At 41.7% G+C, this 19992-nt stretch overlaps 1 protein-coding gene across 1 annotated transcript in view; it reads right to left on the bottom strand.

Moving 5' to 3' along the window:
- fam189a1 (family with sequence similarity 189 member A1) overlaps window positions 1-19992 on the bottom strand; it is a 91159-nt gene that overhangs the window by 57898 nt on the left and 13269 nt on the right. Inside the window, exons 2-3 of the mRNA XM_030095286.1 lie at window positions 11984-12034; window positions 11266-11322 (exon numbers count right to left, since the gene is read on the bottom strand). Of these exons, the coding sequence (XP_029951146.1) occupies window positions 11266-11322; window positions 11984-12034 (108 nt within the window). The remainder of the gene's footprint in view (window positions 1-11265; window positions 11323-11983; window positions 12035-19992) is intronic.

Here is a 19992-nt window from a genome sequence, read left to right as displayed (position 1 = left end):
AGCCTTTCTCGATGAGATCTAAAACAAAAGCAAGCGAACAAATTTGCCAAATTAAGCTGTGCTGCAGTTCAGCCAGCAGGGACGTCACACCCTGGAGCTTCTCTCACACATGCCCAAAATGTATCTTCTCTTATATCCACCATCTCCCACAATCCATACCCTTAGGTCAATGTTTTAAATGTCCGAGGACGCTGCAGCTCTGTTCATTCACTTCAAGAAGAAGCAGAGAAACAAACCATAAACAAGGGTAAGGATGGGATGGGGCAGCTGTGGCTCGGTTGGTAGAGTGGAGGCTGTTGGTACGTTGGTTTCCTTTCATGGCAGACTCCTCCACTGTTGTGTGCATCTGTGTGTGAATGGGTGAATGTGATAATGCAGTGTAAAATGCTTTGGGCTCTGCTACAGCAGTGTAAAAAGAGCTATATAAGTGTAGTCCATTTACCATTTACCATTTAAAGCTAGGGTCGGCGATCTTGGAAAACTAGCATGTATTCGAATGTAGCATCTCCCCAAGGCTCCGCCCAACTCCCACCCCATTGGAGGAGCTCCCGTCGGGAGCGAACGCACTGGACACGGAGTTTGTGATCGCCTCCAGTATCATTAAACTTTCTGACTGCCCGCACACAACGCGCATAGGAGCGCAGCGCGCCCGCTCCACTTTTCTGTTCTATTTTTCACGTGAGTCGCGAGCACCGAGAGCGCCTTTGCAAAGCGCGCGCACACTGAACCAGGTCCAGTGCACGCCATTGAAATGTACGCGCAGGGGGCTGGTAGAACGGCGAAGGGATTTAATTGGTTTCTTAAGAGTGGTCGGCGCCTTCCGATTGGTCGGAATTTTAACACTCCTGTGGCCGCTGCAGTTGTCAGATTTTTTTCCGCACCTTTTTCCGTCCACATAATGTATTGACTTCTCCCAGGGGGCAAGGAGCATTTCACTCAGTATGACAAAAAGTGCTTTTGGACAACATCGCCTACCCTAACTTTAAAGATCTAATACACAACATTTGAACCTTTTACGTTTACCAGACAGTGTGTAAACTCCTGTGATCACCTGTAGCACGATACACGATGCTTGTCGTGTAACAGTCCATGCTCATGCAATAAACTTATCAGGACATTAACATGTGCAACTACTTTATTTAAAACAGTTTCCAATTTAAGAGAACAGTTGCTGTTTTTACCAAACCTCTAAAGTCACACTGGATATATTTTCTTTGTGATGTATCATGACAGTAAAGTTATTTTGTTGTTGTTCATCTATGCAGTGCTGTAGTTCACTAAAGGGAGCTGATATAAACCAACATAAAGAAAATATGCCAACACACTGGTCACACCATGGAACATGCACACCTAAGGACGCATTAGGGTCACATATTGAACCAACAACCTCTGGAGTAGACAGAAATAGATCTCTGTGTGCTCCCCTTTCTTCTGAATACTGGCCTAAATAAAACTACTTAAAAACACAAACTCTTCACTAACTCTACTGGCAAACATAATTTTTATGGTCACTGGGAATCACTTTCATTGACTGTACATCCTCAATGTCTCCATATCAGCCTCACAGAAACACCCAGACAGTTTCAGGAAGGCTCACACTCGCCTGTGTGCATAATCGTTTGCCTCAGGGTAGACTTTGTGACGACAAGCTGTTACCTAACAAATGCGGCAGCAGCTTTCCGAGCAGTGACAGTCTTCCGGCTTATCCGATCAGATTTTGTCTCTCGAACGACATCAGGAAACTTTCTTGTTTCGTCCCAAGAAGAAACAAAGAAGCGTCTGGAGCTGCCAGAAGGTTTTATCATTCTGGCATAGAAAATACTGTATGTTTCGGGGGGGGGGGTTCCTGAGATATTGCACAAGCAACTGACACTGGTGGTACTCAATTCTTACCACTACAGCCAAAAATATTATTCAGAACTGTCATAAGTATGAAAAGTGGGTCATGCACAGTGCATTTATCTCAACATATACTATACTATTCTCTCACTTTATGAGAAAACAGCTGATCTACGAGCTCCCACATTCTGCTCATGATGACAAGCCTCAAACAACATACCACGAAGTACTGCATTAAGAGATAAATATAGAAAACGCTGCTGAATATCATATAAAACGTGCTGACAGGGCACGTAGGGAGGGACTGTAATCTCCTAAGATCAAATGTGAATGATTGTTTTTTTATACCCCTGGCCGGCACAAGCAGTCACCAGAGGGACGATCGTATCTCCTGGATCAGGCCCTGAAACATGGCCGGGGTTCGACCTGTCGATCTAAAGGTTGATGGATGCGTTGGAGGGCTACACCTCTCTGTTGCTAAGGTAACAGTCCTGATGGAGATGATATGTTTACCTGATGATTTTTTTTTTTTTTTTTTTTTTTCGCCACAGAAGCAGTTGTGAGGTAAAGAAATGCCAGCCAGGGCGAGTGTTTGAAAAGACTGAGGTCTTCTCAACAAGGAGTTGAGAGGGCGATAGAGATCTGACACAATGCTCATCTTGAAGCACTCCTGGGAATGTACCAACAGTCAACACTAGAGGAGAAAATAAGTCATCAGCAGACGGCCACCTTTAATGCTCTCAGAGCAGGAGGAGGTTGCAGATGAGACTTTCACCGTCGCTGAAATAAACATTTGTACCTTTGTGGCCTTAAAAGCACTGCAGAGGAAGACAGCCATGACCACTGCCTCTGATTCACTCAGTTCAATATGAAAACCCTCCAGACTTCACCTGTTTGCTCCAGTAGCTGTAACCAGCTCTGCGCTGTGGCCATCTAACACATTCACGCAGTGGGGAAAATTCAAAAATCCCCGCGGCTCAGAACGTCAATGATGTGAACAAGAAACAGTGACAAAGCACAATGAAGCTGGGACTTTGAGTATTTCAGTTTCAGTTGAGTTATTAAACATCGTGTCAGGCATATCGCTTCATTGAGAAATCTGATGATTCCCATTAATGTGTTTGCTTTGTGGCTCGTCCTCTACTTCTAGTGAAGAAACGAAGAAAAGCAGGACTGTGAGGCTGCCGGAGTGTTGAGCAAAAATGCTAATGTCAGCAAGCTAACAGGCTCAGGAGGAAAAGTCCATCCTCGGGGCACCTTGGATTTCAGTCTCACGTTTTATGGCATAACAACAGATCGCTCAGATATTTCGGCTGCTGCTAAAACGATAAAGCGTGTCACCGCCGTCCAGGCAATCCCGCTGCCAGCATGGCTAAAAGCAAGGGTTTCTACTGGAAATGTACAACTGTAGAAAAAGCTCTAGCAGCATCTAGAAAAAAAAGCTCAATAGTCGGGCTGTGAAAGAGAGATACACACATCCTCATGTCACACTCGCAGAGGACGGCGTGCGCTTTGGTTCTCGCAGAAACATGAACATGAAGTCGCCGCAGCACATGTAAGACTGTGTTACCTCCTCACACCTCATGAGTGCAGTGACCGTTTCACCTCACGCTAGCTGCGCTTTTCCATTATTTAAATCTCTCTCTTGAAGCCAGGGATCCAGTTACGACAGAGTAAATACTGCCTCCTTCCTTCATGAATGAACCAACCAAACAAAGGCAAAACACAACGCTACAAGCTTAATTAAGAATAGGTGCATTCCCTGAGCTCAGGATTTTACAAAATGTGCTGAGGCTGATAACACACTGTGCATTTATAACTAACAGGTTGAACTGACAGAGCATTTGTACCACTAGTTGCCCCTCTTGCCATTTACAGTAATCATTGTGATTTCCAGTGAAAAGAACTAAAAATAGATTTTCACAATGACAAAGTAATAGTGGTATGATTATTACCACGCGGTGATCATTGTCCTGAGTGCAGAGAGTGGCTGTTAATAGTTGTAAAACCTCTCCTGTGTCTAAAATCTAAAGAAGTGTTTGAACTCCATCAGTATTCCGGATTGCTTTTTCCAAAAGGTGTGACAGAGGACTGGAACTGATCCTGACTGAGCTGGCCACCAGCTCTTCTCAGGAGAAAACATGGAGACTTTAAGACAGAATCACCAGTTGACCTCAAACGCCTTCATTGAACTTTGTGAGGAAAACAGAAAAAAAACACAATCTCAACTCAAAAATGCTCCCAAACCTGGAACTGAACCAGGTGTTTCCTTACAATGCGACAAGAGAGCCAACCACCTCTATTAGTAACAAATACACAACAGAAACAGTGCAGTTATTGGTAGTGTTCGGTTTTTGGAATAACCCTGAATTAAACTATATGCTTCAGAAATCTCCATGTACAGATACACAACACTAGACCAGCAAGGATTAAGAGGGAATGGAAAGCTAAGGTAAATGGGTGGAGATAATGTTAAAAACGAAGGGGCTGATAAGTGGCACAGCAGTGAACTTGTTGGTGGTAATGGCCCATGTTTGAACTACTCCTGCAGAGGGTTTCTCCTTCCCCTGCCTTGTGAGGGTCATTGGTGAGTCCAAATGGAAATGAACATGACTCATATAGCTTATTTTCACCACTACAGCTTCCTCAAAGCGCTTTATAGTTACCATTCATGAACACGCTCACACCCACACTCCAGTGGCGACGGCGGAAAGGTACTCCACCTCCACAGGGAGCAACTCTGAGTTCAGGGTCTTCTCCAAGGACATTCCATGATGGGGATTGAACCACCACTTTTTTAGAATTACAAGTCGACCTACTCTACCAGTTTAGCCAAACCTCATCAAAACTGTCAACGTGTGTGATGGTATCCCAGTATCAGCTCTGCCCACGATGTAGTTTAATTTTTGCCCTGTATTAGTTGGAATAGGTTATAATATCCTGCACCCGAGGTGATACACAATGGTTGATTTCCTGTTAATGGTACGATAAGCTAAAAGGTGGCTGACACTTCCATCCATTATAACTTAATATTGTAGAGTCACATATGAGATAGTAGTGTTGTAGGAAAAAGTGCTGCACTGAAAATGCATTGAATCACCTCCACATTCAATATATGTATACAGTATATGAAATGCTGAATATATTTTATTGAAAAACAATCCTATCGCAAAAACAAATGAACAGAAGTGGCAGCTTCCCGAAATAAATGCTTCTCTTCCACAGTGTTGTTTCCCCAACAGTGCAAACAAGGACTTGCCATCCTCCAGCTTGCTTTTCGTCTTTCTGCCTCTCTAAAAACACATAATACATCACAGTCACAAGCAGCGGAGGACTGCAGGTTGTCTTGTCTGCCTCCTCTCTCTGAGTGATACCGAGTAAATCTGCCGTGGCATTAATGCAGCAGACCAGACCGGGGAGAAAACTCTGAAGAAAATGTTTATTAGCTATTTGAGATAAGCTGGATGAGGAAAAGGATTTCCTTCAAATGTGGACACGGCATGTTTTCACATTCCACTGAGCACAATATATCAATACATCTTTGATGTGGTGTTTACAAGGGAAGGACGGGGTAGGCAGAATTTCTTATTCAACACATCTCCTCCTCTCCACAATAGTGCATCTGTTTTTTCTGAGTTTTTTTTTTCTTTCTTTGCTATTCTGGTATATGAACATCTTGTCTCCAACCATCCAAACACTGCTCTCAGAGTCATGAACTGACTTGACGGCAAGTTTTGTTTTGCATCACTTTTCCTATTTATGAGTCACACTTGCCTCTCCGACACCTAAATGCACAGGAATATCTGGAATATCTCAGAATTCTGCAAACATGAGGTGAGTGAATTACCCCTCACTGTGATGTAGTTGAGTGTTTTTAATCTGAAATGAGATATGAGTGCAATATATGCGCAACACAATATAACTTCAAATCCAAAAGGCATCTTGATCAGGGATGTATGTGAAAACCTGAATGATCACAGCCTTGTTTTAAACTCTTGTCCGCCTCACGCTGAGCCTGCTCCACCATCAAGGGTCAACAACACGCCGTAAACAAATCCTATAGAAGCATGTATTTGCTTTCCACACCTGTCCCTTCAATATAAACCAGGAGATTAGTTTAGCTTCGACAGACTCTCGAGGGACTAATTTCAGATGCGGCCCTGGGTGGTAATCGCCACATGGTTGCCAGGCAACCGGCGACGACTCCACCAAGTCAAACACACGTTTCTGCCAACGTGCGGCACCAACACACTTTGTTTGGCATTTGCTTTCTATATAGGTAAAAAAAACAAACAACAATAAACATGTCCGCTTATTGTGATCTTTTGGTATATTGATTTTGTGACCTTCACGCTGTTTCCCATCTGTGTGCAGAACTTAACTAACCATGAGATAGCGGTATCAATGCTCTTATCCAAACAGTAAATGTCATCTTAGGATTTACAGTGTTCGTCACATATATGAACACGCAATAGCCCAGTGATGGCAGCTGCCACACAAGGCGCCCGCTCCCCCACTCGGAGTTTTATTTGAGTATAATTTCCAAGGAATCCATGAGCAGGCATAGCACTGAATTACAATCTGAGGATTGTCATAACCAGCTTTACCACCCAATCACGGCTGATTAAAGAAAACAACCCAATGTTTCTGTAAAAACTCATTAAGCTTGTGTAAAACAAAGAGAGAATAGCTTTCAAATGCATGACACATGTTAGAACATAGTTGTCAAATGAAACAAAAAGACTTCAGTCTACGTGGTGCTGATCTCTGAAGTCAGGCAGTGTTTTTTTTAATTGTTAATTTGTCTAATTTTGCACGATGATTTGATCTACTCTTTAAAAAAGTGTGCTCAGTGAGACGGTGCACATTGTAAAATTGTTGTAGGCATATGTATTTAAATTTTCTGAAAATTATGAAATTTAGAAGTGAGAATAGCCCCATTGCTGGACAGCTGAGAATTACCAGTGGCACCTTCCTCTGCAGTGATCACTTTATATTCAGTACTTGAGACGTCCCAATCATAACAAGAACCTTAACATCAACTATTGCAGTAAATTCTGGCACTGTCAGCAACCATTTTTGGCCACTAAATACTAGGTTTAAACTTCACAAGCTACAATTTTATGTCTATGAACTATTAGAAGCAAATAATGTCCGAAGTTTGAGATTGCATTTTTTTATACCTCTTAATTTTCTTTAATCATTAAGGTTGGCATATTTTTCTACAATGTGATAAACTAAAAACACAGATTAATTAGTGCTTCACACAGACTTTAATCACATTAACGGAATAAAAAAAAACACCCCATCTGTACAATCATGCGTCAAACATTGGACTTTTTACTGAATAAATTACTGAAACAATGAAAATTTTATTAAGAGTATTAAAAGTTAATCTTCTATGAGACGATTAAATGAGCATAAAACTAATCCTTCAAATAAGAAGCTGTTTACAAGGCTTCTAAACCACCCAGATCATATGATTATCCCCTGCATCTCATGTTATCCTGTAAGAGTCCACTCTCCTGCAAGCCAGAGTCTTTAGCACACACACTTAAACGATCTGGACAAACTCCAGTTATAGCCAATCGTGATGCAGAGCATGACCACCCACAGTTGGCAGATGGGTTGGCGCCATGTTGCCAGGCCTGAAAGCGTCCAGCCGGTGTATTAGTCACCTGCCAGTCATCTCTGGGTCGGGGCCAGAAATGGAAACTCACGCCTGTCAGTGCTGAACACTCAACGCTACAGTAAAACTGACATAAACAAGACTGGATATTACCAGTGAACTCGCTTAAAAAACATGCTGCAGCAACCATGAACTGGCGTCTCCGAGTATGAGCAAGCACAGATTATTCAGCTGAATTAGTCATGCTTTTTAAGAAAACAGAAGTAAGAGGATTTGACTCTTTTAAGGTTTACATGTCACCAATTTCCTCTCACACCTAAATGATGGGACGTTTTGTTTGATCCCCAAAAGCTGGAATAGTTCAGATCTCTTTGTCTGATCTGATTTTTCCAACAAAGGGGAAAAAAGATGTGTAGACAGATGACATAGATATGAGTAGCAAGGAGGCAAGGCGATAACAGTATGGAAACTGAGTCATCCACAGTGAGGCGGGGAGGAGCGTGAGACAATGTGGGAGAGCGACAGAAATGAGGTGAGATTATATATGGCATTACGGGAGCATGAAATAGAATTGAGCATGGGCTTGAAGTTGGTTGTCTCCTCTGGGTCTGATCATTACCTGAAAGGACATGAATAACTGCACAAGAAAACTATGCTGCCTCTGTACGTCTCTGTAATGCACGGTGAGAAATAGAAGTGCTTCTGCCGTGCAGACTGTCACTCACACTGAAGCCATACTGTTGCGTATTTAGCAATTCATAAATACAAGTGCAGAATGATTAAATGATTGCTAAAACCAAGCCCGCTTTTTAACTTCCTCTTCGCCAATGACTGGACACTGGACATTTCCATATGACTGCATCAAAGGCAGGACTAAGATCCAACAACAATAAAACAGTCTACAGAGCTTTTGAGAAGGTGATGCGCTCGTAATAATCTGGATCAAGAAACACTCTCTGGACTGTGGAAATCATAGGATAGCTGGCAAGTCCCAGATGTGATGATGGAAAGGTGATGTGTTCTCGTGAAACCACTGCAGCCTGACGGAACTCCCATCTAGCAACTGAAAACAAGGTATCAAGGAAGTTCCATCAGAAAAAAATGCGTATCATCACTCCACTGGAGCTGTGTACAATGCTCAAGTATTTTAATATTAGTCAGCAAAGACTTATGGGTACTGCTGCAACACTCATGGCCATCATGTGATCCCACCCAGTCGGCCATGACAGTGACAAGAACTGCTTCAGGTGATACTAACACAGGAGTGCTTCCTGGTTGTTTTCCTTTTTTCCAAACTAGTCGACTAGTCTGATTAAAAAATGTTGTTTAGTCTCGGGAAAAGTGAGTTGTAACATTTCATTGAAGCACGAGGTCAAGAGGATGAGAGCCTTCAACTTGTTCATGTCTTCTAGTCTCAGATCACTTCACCTGGATTACAAAAATCTCTCTTCAGGTGAAAAATGTTCAGCAGATATTACACTGCCTCAGGAAGCCAAAACAAACCTAGAACCCTCATTCCTTTGTCTTTTTCTGATGTGTCAGTGGTTCATGAGGAGGAACCAGTTGCTCTGAAGGTCCTTAAGATTTAATATGAGACGACCACAGTTCACCTGGCGGCTGATCACAGAACATGATTTAGTTGCAAAACCCCACAGAGGGGATAATTATACGATCAATAACAAAAATGTCTGGATAGTACGTATTAGACCTTCTGATAACAGTCATTTCAAATTATTGTGATGATGCATCATAACTCTGTGCTCAGAAATCGGAAAATCACAGTTTGTCTTGGAAAGTCTTGGAATATTTTTTAAAAATGAAGAGCCTTTCATATTCAGTCGAAGGAATATAATATATGCATGAATTCTTTTTCAAAACATACCTGCATTTACATTTATAAAAAGTACCTTAAAGTTAGTTAAGAGTAGATTGAAAGTGGCGTAAAGATATGAGCAGACGCCCCGTGATGTGCGCTGGAGTGATTATAGAAGATATTGTTAGTCATGATGAATAATGCATTAGCTGAAGGTGAGTGTAGGATTCATAATGGATTATTATTTGCATTTGATAACATGTTCCACCTACTTTTCTTTCTTTTTGTTACCCTGCTTTAGTCCTCAGCGAAAACATGAATATACTGACATTGATGTTGTTAGCTGGTATTTCCACGCAGCTCCATCAGTCCTCGGTGGTACATAATTATTCTTATCGGCAGATAATAAATGCAATCCCTGTTCAATATAATGATTTAAAGATGATGTGCACATTTTTTTTTCCACACATTGAGCGTTTGATAAATGTGCGTGCAGGTCCTGTCATCCTTGGATATGAGCACTGCTTACATGACAATACAAAGCCTTCAATGCATAATTGATGCTGCGTTGGAACCGAACTACACAGTTTACATTTTCTCCCTCTGTGCAGACTGAAACTGACAAGAAAAGTGAAAACCATTAAAACTTCTGTCTGACTTTGGTCATATCCTTTCCAGGTCAGCGGCTGTGAAAACAAACACTGGAGCTGAGAGCGAAGGGCTTGAACACAACCTGAGCAAGCTTCAGATGTTTTAAAATGCATTTAATGACAACACCTAGTAAACCACAAGCATGACCAGAAGCACGGTTTGCACAGTGTAACACTCAGTAAATAAACCAAGCTGGCTGATGGACTCTTTCGGAGGATGTGTCTGTTTGTTGGATATTTTGCTTTCATTTACATCCTGCAAACCAGACAACTTTCAATCCTATGAAACAGCTTCAAGTAAATGAATAACTGATTTAACTGGTGTATAACATCATAACATAACGTTATGGCTGGGCCTTCAGCTGTCAGGCTGCTCTCTTGCAGAATGAAGGCTAACAAAGACGCAACTTGTAAGTTCAAGCCTAAGATTTCCCTTTTTTATAACAGTTTTATAATTTGGTCCAGCTCAGGTCACACTAGGCCACTTTTTCATAGTCAAACTGTGGCTTCAGACTGCTGAGAGACCTTTACTGAACCGAGCTTCTCTTCTGTTGACTTCCCATGCTGTCCTACATCCACCATTGCATGTTTTAAGGTCTCTAGTGCGTCATAACTTAGGTTATCTTCCTGATACCTTTGTGTTTTCCTTTCCTGTAGTCCGAGCTCTCTTGTCACTTGTTACACTGGTAAAGCGGAGTTTTTGCTTTCCACCAGCGGTTTCTCATGAGAATTGCTTGGGTTTTCTGTACATTTCAATGTGATGAGCCATGAAACATATGTTTTCAGCGCTATATGAATAAATTGAATTAAATTCATACAAATAACTAAAATAAACACTGATTTTTGTTTTTGTGCTGGACACAAACGGAGGTCTTCTGGCCCCAAAGGCTGTGTTCAGACCCCCTTCCTGATCACTGATCATACATTGTCACCGTTGTCTATCAAGCACACAACATTAAAATAAACTGTAAGCAAATCTAACAAATGTAACCTCCCAGATTAAGAACTGCACTGTGCCCAGTCTGAAGCACTGTCGTAGGAACGACGACAACCACTGATGGTCGGTTGGTCATTTATTCGACAGATCGATCCTCAATCATAGTTCAATCAAAGCAGGTCAGTGTAAGCATTTTTGGGAACATCCTCTTCAGTTGCGTCTTCAGCCTGAGCAGGTTTCTCTATTCTCTTGTATTTACTGAGCTAAATGTGGCAATCCAACTAGAAAAGAACAACACGTACCAATCAGCTCAATGAAAGGCTCCCTCTCTGGTATTAGAGCTCTGTTCAGACCTGTCAGATTAGCAACCGAGTGTGGGTGTTGGGAGGACACTCACCACCAGCGACAGCGGTCTCTTCCACGACACCACTCCGATGAGGCCGGAGAGCAGAACCTGCGAGAGAAAACCCAAAACAGGCACTGTGAGAGGCGAGCGACAGACAGGAGCATCACAACACCATGTGGATTTAATGAATGATGGCCCATTGTCAGCGCCGGAGAGATACACTTCATACACCGCAGGTCTTTTCTTATTTTCAGCCACGTCAGTAACAATGAGACAGCTATCACAGCCGCATTGATCCGGACAAAGAGGGACATCTCCCTCAACAACTGAGAACCACAGAGGCAGAAAATTACAATGTTGTGAGTTTATAAGAGGGAACATGGACAGAACTAAGCAGCCATTCATCTTCTGTGCCCGTTTTTATCCAGATAAGAATTATCGGGGCTACAGCGCATCTCAGCCATGAGACGAGTGATTACCCACAACATATGAACGCTCACATTAGATCAACTAAATGAAGTAATGAGCATGTCTTTCACAAGAGGAAAACCTGTGCAGATGCAATTTCTATTAAAGACGTTTCAGAAAAGACAAACTTTCAGTCACAAACCCTAAAGACTCGATCCTGTTCATGAGGGACTGAAACACACAGCCCAGGTGGGAGCTGCCCCCCTCATTTATCAGCTCTGCGACCACCTGCCACTACATTTGTCGCATGTTTCCGTGCACTTCTTTCTTGTCACGTCCACACAGACTGACACTTCCACACATTATATTCCAGCAGGGAGGAGGTGACGGACGTGGAACTCTCCAGCATGAGCTGCAAGAGCAAAAAGCCGAACACACTGACGTCTCGCGGGGAGTTATTGTGTGTGTGTGTGTTAGAGAGAGAGTGGCGCTGGAGAAGAACGCACATTTTAAAAGCTATTTTAATGTATTTCCAATTTCATATGAATCATTCAGTTCAGTCTTGAATAGGAAACTTTACTTTACATCTCATTTCACTTTCAGTGATTGAAAGGAGCTGCTGGTGGTCAACAAGTTGACTCCACTGTCAATTTTTAACATTTTAATTTAACACACACAATAAGCTTAAGCTTCCTTCTGAATAGTAGAGAAAAACACATTCACTGTAACTTATTCTTTTAAGTGTTTCACTCCACAACAGTAACTAGGACTGATTTGAAAACCTGACTTTATCTCTATTTAACTAGTGCTGTAATTAAACACTGTTAATCCTGATGAAAAAAAAAAAAAAAAAAAAACAGGAAGAAAACATTTCAGTGGCCCCTGTCTCTGAACATCGGTCTTCAAAAATGGATGAACCGTTCATAGGTAATGAGTATTCATTCTAAGCACATTTGAACCAGTAATCAACTAAAATGACTTCAAAGTACATTATTGCTGGGTTTCCTTCAAGGGTAAAAAAAATACTAAATGCATGCATACTGAAAATCACAGACATACAACCAGTTATTTTCATGAAATTAGCTGACATAATTCTTACAGACTCATGTTTTGGATGTGCTCAGTGATCAATGCGGCCCTCTGGTAAGGAGGAGGATATTTTCGCTGTCCTGACAAGGGTTAAAATTTAAATCCCTCAATTTGACTAAATGAAAATATAACAAGTAAATACGAGTACTTTTGAATGTAAATGTGACACCTGCTTTTATGTTTATCCATAAAAGTCCAGCCGACATCCGGACGGATGCTTTCTGATTCAACACATCTCTGACGGCACCAGAAGTGTATTCAATTTTTCCAGCTTTGAGAAATATGTGACAGTTTTGACGAGATGAGAAAAGGATTGAACGGCGTGTTGTTTCCATTCAAAAGGGATCTATCGGCTCAGCAGAGGAGAGCGAAAGCCACGACCACTTGGTAAGAGAGCAGGGAGGGGGACTCCTTTGAAGTTAAACCAGGAGTGTGTGGGCTGGGCCAGGGTCAAATTGGATTTCAGGCATTTCTCTAAAAGCTTCAAAAATAGGGATTCGAACAGAGCCACAAAAAAAAGCACATTAGGTCTGCTGCCTGGACTCTGCATTAAGAACTTCAAGACAAACCAATGTTTGGATTGATTATTCTTAATATAAGGTCAATGAAATTAACTTTTTGAATCACTTTCATTCACACTCAGAGTTTGTGTATCGTGCTCAGTTGTTTACCCAAGTGTGTTATCTAATGTCCCTCATTCCAGATCTCACTGTTGTCTGATGTCGTCATATCACACCTCCTGCTTCCTCTCTCTTTATTAAAGGTCTAAAACAAAGGTGCCAACTTTTTTCTTCACAGAGAGAAACTAAGAAAATCCATAAAGAGCCTCTGGTGTATGAACCTTTGTTTTTGCCAGCTGACAGGATTTGGCTTGTGTTCCTTGCAACGCCATTAGTCTTTGACTATTTTTGACATTTGGAACATTCAAAGAAGAAAAATTTCAGCTTTATGACCCTGCATTAGTCATGACAACAGCCAGCAGGACTCTCACTATATAAAACACACTCACCAGTGTGTCACAAGCTTGTGAGACGAGCTTCTCCCTAATCGAAAACATACAGTAATACTAAATATGAAAGTTGATGATTCACTCACTCGTTACATGTTCTCAAAAATGTGTACATTAAATCTAAACAAACCCATTTAATCATATATTTAAATGGTTAATGAGATTATGCTCGTTAGGTTTCGGACGGATGGATGGAGGGACCGTCAATCCAGAGAGAACAGAAAAGTTAAAAGCTCAGAGAAAAAAGAAAGGCTTTTCCTTGCAGCCCCGGCTTGTGGGATTGTTTATTTAAACCTCACCTGTTAGGAACTGACCTCGTTCTCCACCCATGTGTTGAGAGGCTCCACCCCTCATGGTGTCAGACACATGTCAATTCTCTCCGTTGGTGAGTGTAGAAAACTCCCGGTCTGCCCTCCTGTTACTGTCAGTGTTTCATAGATCACCCTGGTGTCAAACCTGTCAGCCTCTCTTCTTCCATAGCTTCCAGGTCTTTTTGTTTGTTTGTTTTCTTGTTCAACTTTTTGAGAGATTTCAGCAGGATCATAAATCTTTTGCTTTTGCCCGGAGTCTGTGATTGGGTCATTTTGTTACAACACACTCATTGATCAGTGAGAACAGTACACAGTTCAAGTCATTTCAAGTCAGTAGTTAGGACTTCAGCCAAACACCGTCATTCGTTCTCTAGGAGGCGCTATAGTCTGTATTCAGATCACAGACAACAATCAGCGTCTGTCAGATTACTATTAATGTCTAATTTTTAAATAAACATTTCGGTAACACTTTACTTGAAGCCCCTCTTTATAACACATTATAAGTAGTTATAAACACTAATACATGATCACAATGCTTTATAACTCACTATACAGCAGTATACAGCATAGGATTAAGGTTAGGGTTAGGGTTAGGGTTAGGGTTAGGTCCTGGCATTGTGATCATCTATGAATGTTTATAACTATAGCTACACATGTTATAATGGCATTATAATGCTTTATGAATGTACTTATAATGTGTTATGCAGGGGGGCTTCAAGTAAAGTGTTACCAACATTTCAATAATGTGTTAAAGGATCACATTTTTAAGCAATTTCAATGCTAAGGGGAAAAAAAAGTAGACGTGGAAACATGCACATGTTATACTGGACAGCAGCATACTGAGGCAACTTTTAAGCCTTTCATTGTCAGTAATTTGACTGGCACAGAGGTGGACGGTGTCCAGCGGTCTGAAGACGACTGCAGCAGGAGGAGACCGTCTCATTGCGTGAATGGAAAGCAAGGAGTGCAGGTCTGCTTGTATCAAGCCAAATTCCTACTTGGTCATAAGAAAGAAAAATGTGTTTGTGCGGCCTTATGTGTTTGTGCGGTCACATTAGTAGAACACACTTAGAAAAGCAAGCTCAAGATTTGTAGTCGGGTGAGATTCAAGGGCGAAGGAAATGAAAAACACTGCAACACATTGGCCGGATGTTTTATTTGGAACAATTCCTGATTGATTCAAGTAGGTATTTGCTTCAAATGTGCTAACAGTTGAATTTAATGAAATGTAAATGGAAACAAGCATATATTTTGTATATTTTATATATATATATATATATATATATATATATATATATATATATATATATATATATATATATATGTATATGTATATATAGTTAAGTGACTGAAACAGGTGACTGCAACACATTTTAATCTTAACCTACCAGGACAGCAGTTTTCACTTCAGGGAACTTGCTGAAAATGCTGTATCATACTTTACGGCTGTGCTGACTCCATCCGGCCATCTTTCAGGACATATTGGTTCTCCAGATTTCCCCATTAGCCCCGTTTCACCGTTCGATTTTGTGCTCCGTCTACCTGGAATCTGTTAACCTGGAGCTTGATGCTGAAATGAAACAATTGAAGCTGCCACATTGTGATGTCTGTGTTCCCTCCTCATGCTCACCGCGCCCATCTGTTATTGATGTGTCTGCTTGATTTCAATCCAGGACACTCCAGCTCAGACCTAAATGAGCTGTCTGATAGAATTAGCTTCAGATTTTGTAATAAAATACAAACTGCTGCAGCTTTTCTCAGTAGACTCCGCGCTGGGTGTGGGCTTCCATTCACACAGTGTGTGAAACTGCAGGTGTGAATATGCGTATCATCAAAATGTGTGTGAACAAAGGGTACTGTAAGCCTGCGGCTCTCCGCCGCTCCATGGTCTCCCTCTGCCTTTCACCCTTCTTCACCCTCCATTAAACACCAACATGCTCTCCCCCGTTTCTCCCATCATGCTCTGCTCTTTCCTTCTCTCGACTCGCTTTCTTGAAATGCGCCTTCCCTCTTTGGGTTTTGCCGTCTTTCCCTTTCCAATTTCTCCCCGTATCACACTCCGTCTCTGTATTTCTTGCTCCCGTTCAGTTCCCACACGCTCACACTCTGTTTCTGCACTTACACACTTGCTCTCCTTACACTCTCTCCAGCCTTCTCATTCCACTCTCCCTCTCGTTCCACTTTCCAGTCAATCATCCACTTCTTCACTCACCTTGATACCCACAGGATCTGACCAATGGGACGGCAGCGCTTCATTTGAACACGCACATGCCGACACCAGATAGATGGAAATGCCGATTAAATATCAATTGCTTTGATTGCTTTTAATCCAACACATATTCAACTAAGAAGAACACTCCAGTATAGTCTGATATGAAAAAAAAAGAACGAAAAAAAAATGTTCAGAGAAAAAGATCACAAGGGGTCCTGAGGCTTTTCCTGCTCTGAAGTTGTCAAAATAGATTTGCTCATGTCAAAAGAAAACTAAAAGAACACTTTGTACAATCCAGACCAGTTGGTGTGGGTTGTGTCCACCTCTTTGGTTTCATGGTTTACAGCAAGTCAAAGATCAGTGAGCTGGAAACCACAATATTAAATATAACAGCAATCACTGGTCTACATTGTTTTATTTTTATAGTGACCGCTGAACCCTAAATGCACCCGCAGGGTTAATCAAGTTTCTATTTCCCCAAATACAAATGATTTATTGGCAGTGATTAAAGAAATGAGCGCTTCTGACTTTAGATGGTGACTTCGGATCAGAGGCTGCGGAGGTGTCCACGTTCATCTGCTCCAGCGGGCTGTTTTACACCGCAGTGTTTTTCACACTCAATTTATTTTTGCGAACTCTCTCTCGTAACTGTCATGTGTTTACAGTTGAGGTCAAGCTTGCAGTGATGCTTAGTGCCGCAGACGAAAGTCTTATAAGCCCCGGTGTCCAGAGGGACCAATTATTTTGTCACTGTCCAATACTGTGAAAGCCCACAGACAATTTGTAGCCATTATGTCCAGTGTGCTTATGTCTGCTACCGCATTTTATTATTCCAATGACTTAACAAGCTGCTCTATTTTCCATATATACTGTATATAATACTCACAAGTTGCAGTTCAACAGTCTTTATGCACTGTAGCTAAACTACATTTTTTTTTTGGGAGCAGCCTCACTTAAAATATCTGCAGATAAACAGAATAGAGATGTGGTTTCGTTTTTGGACATGTTTTTCTGTAAATTCTGTGGATGTCAGACTGTCTGCAGTGGCGTATCTCTGCTGCATCTGCTCCGCTCATTGCTGGTATAAACTGCATCGGGAGACGGAGGCTCGTGTGACTGCAGGTAACATTCACCCCCTCTATGCCGGCGCCAGGCACTGCGACAAGCAGTCCGGAGATGTTGTGTCACTTTTAGAAACATCCCTCTCTCTCGCTCTCTCTCTCTCTCTCAGCTTGGCGCTGCTCCTGGCAGCCAAGAGTAAAGCGCACTGCACAATGCACAATCAAGGTTGAAATAAGCCCCGATCATAATGCAGTCGGTAATCCGACTCATAGCGGATCATTTCAACAGATAACTACAAAATTAAGCAGCATAACATAACTCCAGTTGTTAGTTTTAGGAATTCTGTGGCTCAGAATAATCATGTAACATATTGTTGATGCTGCAGTCTGCATCATTATTTCAGTTTTGTGTGTATTGGCATTTTGATTTGAAGAAATGAGAGAAGAAAATCAGAGTTACTGGACTTCAGGCATGATTCAGAATACTTGGAGACATGCTGTTAAACTTCCACACAAACCACAAGACTAGAATATTTTAGGTGACGCAGATTCCTTCAGATTTCTTCTGAGCTGAATCCGTTCTGCTCTCACATTACGATTCTCGTCACAGAGATGTGGAGGCATGGAGCTGATGATGTGCTTGACCTGGCGCTCTTTTGTACCATGATGTGAGGAAGACTGAAGAAACAGAATTAACATTCAAGCACACCTTTCCTTCACTGTTATTGGGAATATCAAGAGTGCATGTTGCCAGCGTGCAACACAGACACAGGCACACACTCGAAGGGCAGCCTGGTCACCGCCGCTGCAGCAGGAAATGTAGAGTAGCTGAGATGAGGGGAAGATGTGTCTCACCCAAAGTTATTTTTCTCCGGAGGTTCTTCTGCAATGCACTGCACGCCTGTGCACCTGTGTATACATGTGTGAAGGACAATGTGTGTACCTGTGGGTCTTTGTGAGTCTGCGGTTTGAGTGGTGAGATGATGTGAGAGCAGGAACCATGTGATAGCTTTTCTGGCTGTCAGTCACTGGAGGCTTTTCCTCTTGGATGCTCCCAGAACAGGATTAGCATTCAATACTTAGCAGCATTAGTCAGTGAGACCTCTGGGTAGCACACACCCACCAACACTCGCACGGAAAAATGCTCAACATTTGCCCAATATTTTCCAATATTCTGCCTTACGTTAAAGACTAATGGATACCTCTGGGGAATGCAAAGAAACTAACAAGAGCAGGCATGGCAGGAAAACAAAGCGTTCACATGAAAGTCCGCACACATTTTTCTTCTCCTTTTTCTGCTGTGAGCTGTGCTGACCGTTATAATAAAGCCGAGATGCTTCAATAAATTGTTGTGTGAATGGACCACTGAGCAGCATTGTGAGTGACAGCGCTGAGGCATGTTGGTTCTCATGCTTTTGATGTTTAAAACTGTTCATAATCAATAATAATAAACCATCACATATAATGATGCTAAACAAGTCTGAAATGATATGAGATATATTCCACTGTTTCTCAATAATGTTGTGCAACCGAGAGCAAAAAGCAGTGTCGGACCATAAATGTGTTATCTTTATCTGGGAAACAGTACTTCATTGCAATGTATTAAATTGTCAGTAATCAAGTTTAATTTGTAGACTAAATGAGCCTTGACTCGTGTTTCATGAAAGCTCGCACAACACTTAACCTCTCCACACATCTCTCTGGCTGGGCTTTATGCAGGAACTGTGAGGAGCGGTGGACGTCGCAGAGGATTCATTGAGCAAAAAGACAAGAATATAAATGTGAAGTGCAAACAGTGCAGGCAGCCGAGCCTCGTTACCATGACATTTTTCAGTATGATGCTCTTTGGTCCAGTTTTCCGTAGCTCCGCTGTCAGCTTTTATGGTTTTCATTTATTATATTGAGCATAAAAGAAAAAGCTGGAGTACGTCCCAATTAACAGGAAAGGCTGAAGATATGTGGGCCTCAGTGATGTTTAATATTACACTGCTCGCTGGTAATTCCTGATGTGAAACTTCGAAGTCGTGTATCACCCAGCACAGTAACTAAATGAAAAAATGCAAGTAAAAAAATCCATTACTTTATGTGAGTAATGACCTCAACTCTTTATCTCTGCCCAGTCTGTGAACATTATACACTTTCCGGTTGCCAAAACATCAAATGAGGTGGAAAGAAGGCAATAAACACATCTGGAGGAATCAACATGTGGATGATTGAATCTCAGTTATTAATTACTTTGAAAATAAGTTGGCAAACATTTTCTTGCAGACAGATTCATGCAAACAGTTAAAGCCTCAAGAAGAAAAAAAAAAAAAAACCAGCACTGACTAATTTGTTCGGAACGACAACCCGACTCTTAATTTGGAGTTGGATCACATTTAAAGGCATCTAATCTTTGATAGCAGTTAGTCACCAGAGCAGGATGTTCAGATCATTAAGCATATCAGCTTAAGTGTCAAACAGCCAGTGGGAAACGACTTTAAAATGACAGATGATGAGATAAAGTGAGCATTAAAAAAAAAAAGAAGAAAGTTTTAATTCCTAAATTTCAACTTTTCAAGACTAAGAGGAAGCAGTGGGGATTTACTCCTACTGATGTAAACACACACACACGTGCACACACGTGCACACAGAGCCGTGACAAGTGCAAATGGAAAGGAGAGATAAAGGTGAAGCTTTGCTTTGTCA

This window comes from Salarias fasciatus, chromosome 1 (assembly GCF_902148845.1).
Source record: "Salarias fasciatus chromosome 1, fSalaFa1.1, whole genome shotgun sequence".
In the NCBI taxonomy this organism is placed as follows: Eukaryota; Metazoa; Chordata; class Actinopteri; order Blenniiformes; family Blenniidae; genus Salarias; species Salarias fasciatus.
Note: the sequence above shows the minus strand (reverse complement) of the source record. Positions and strands in the feature narration are given on the sequence as shown.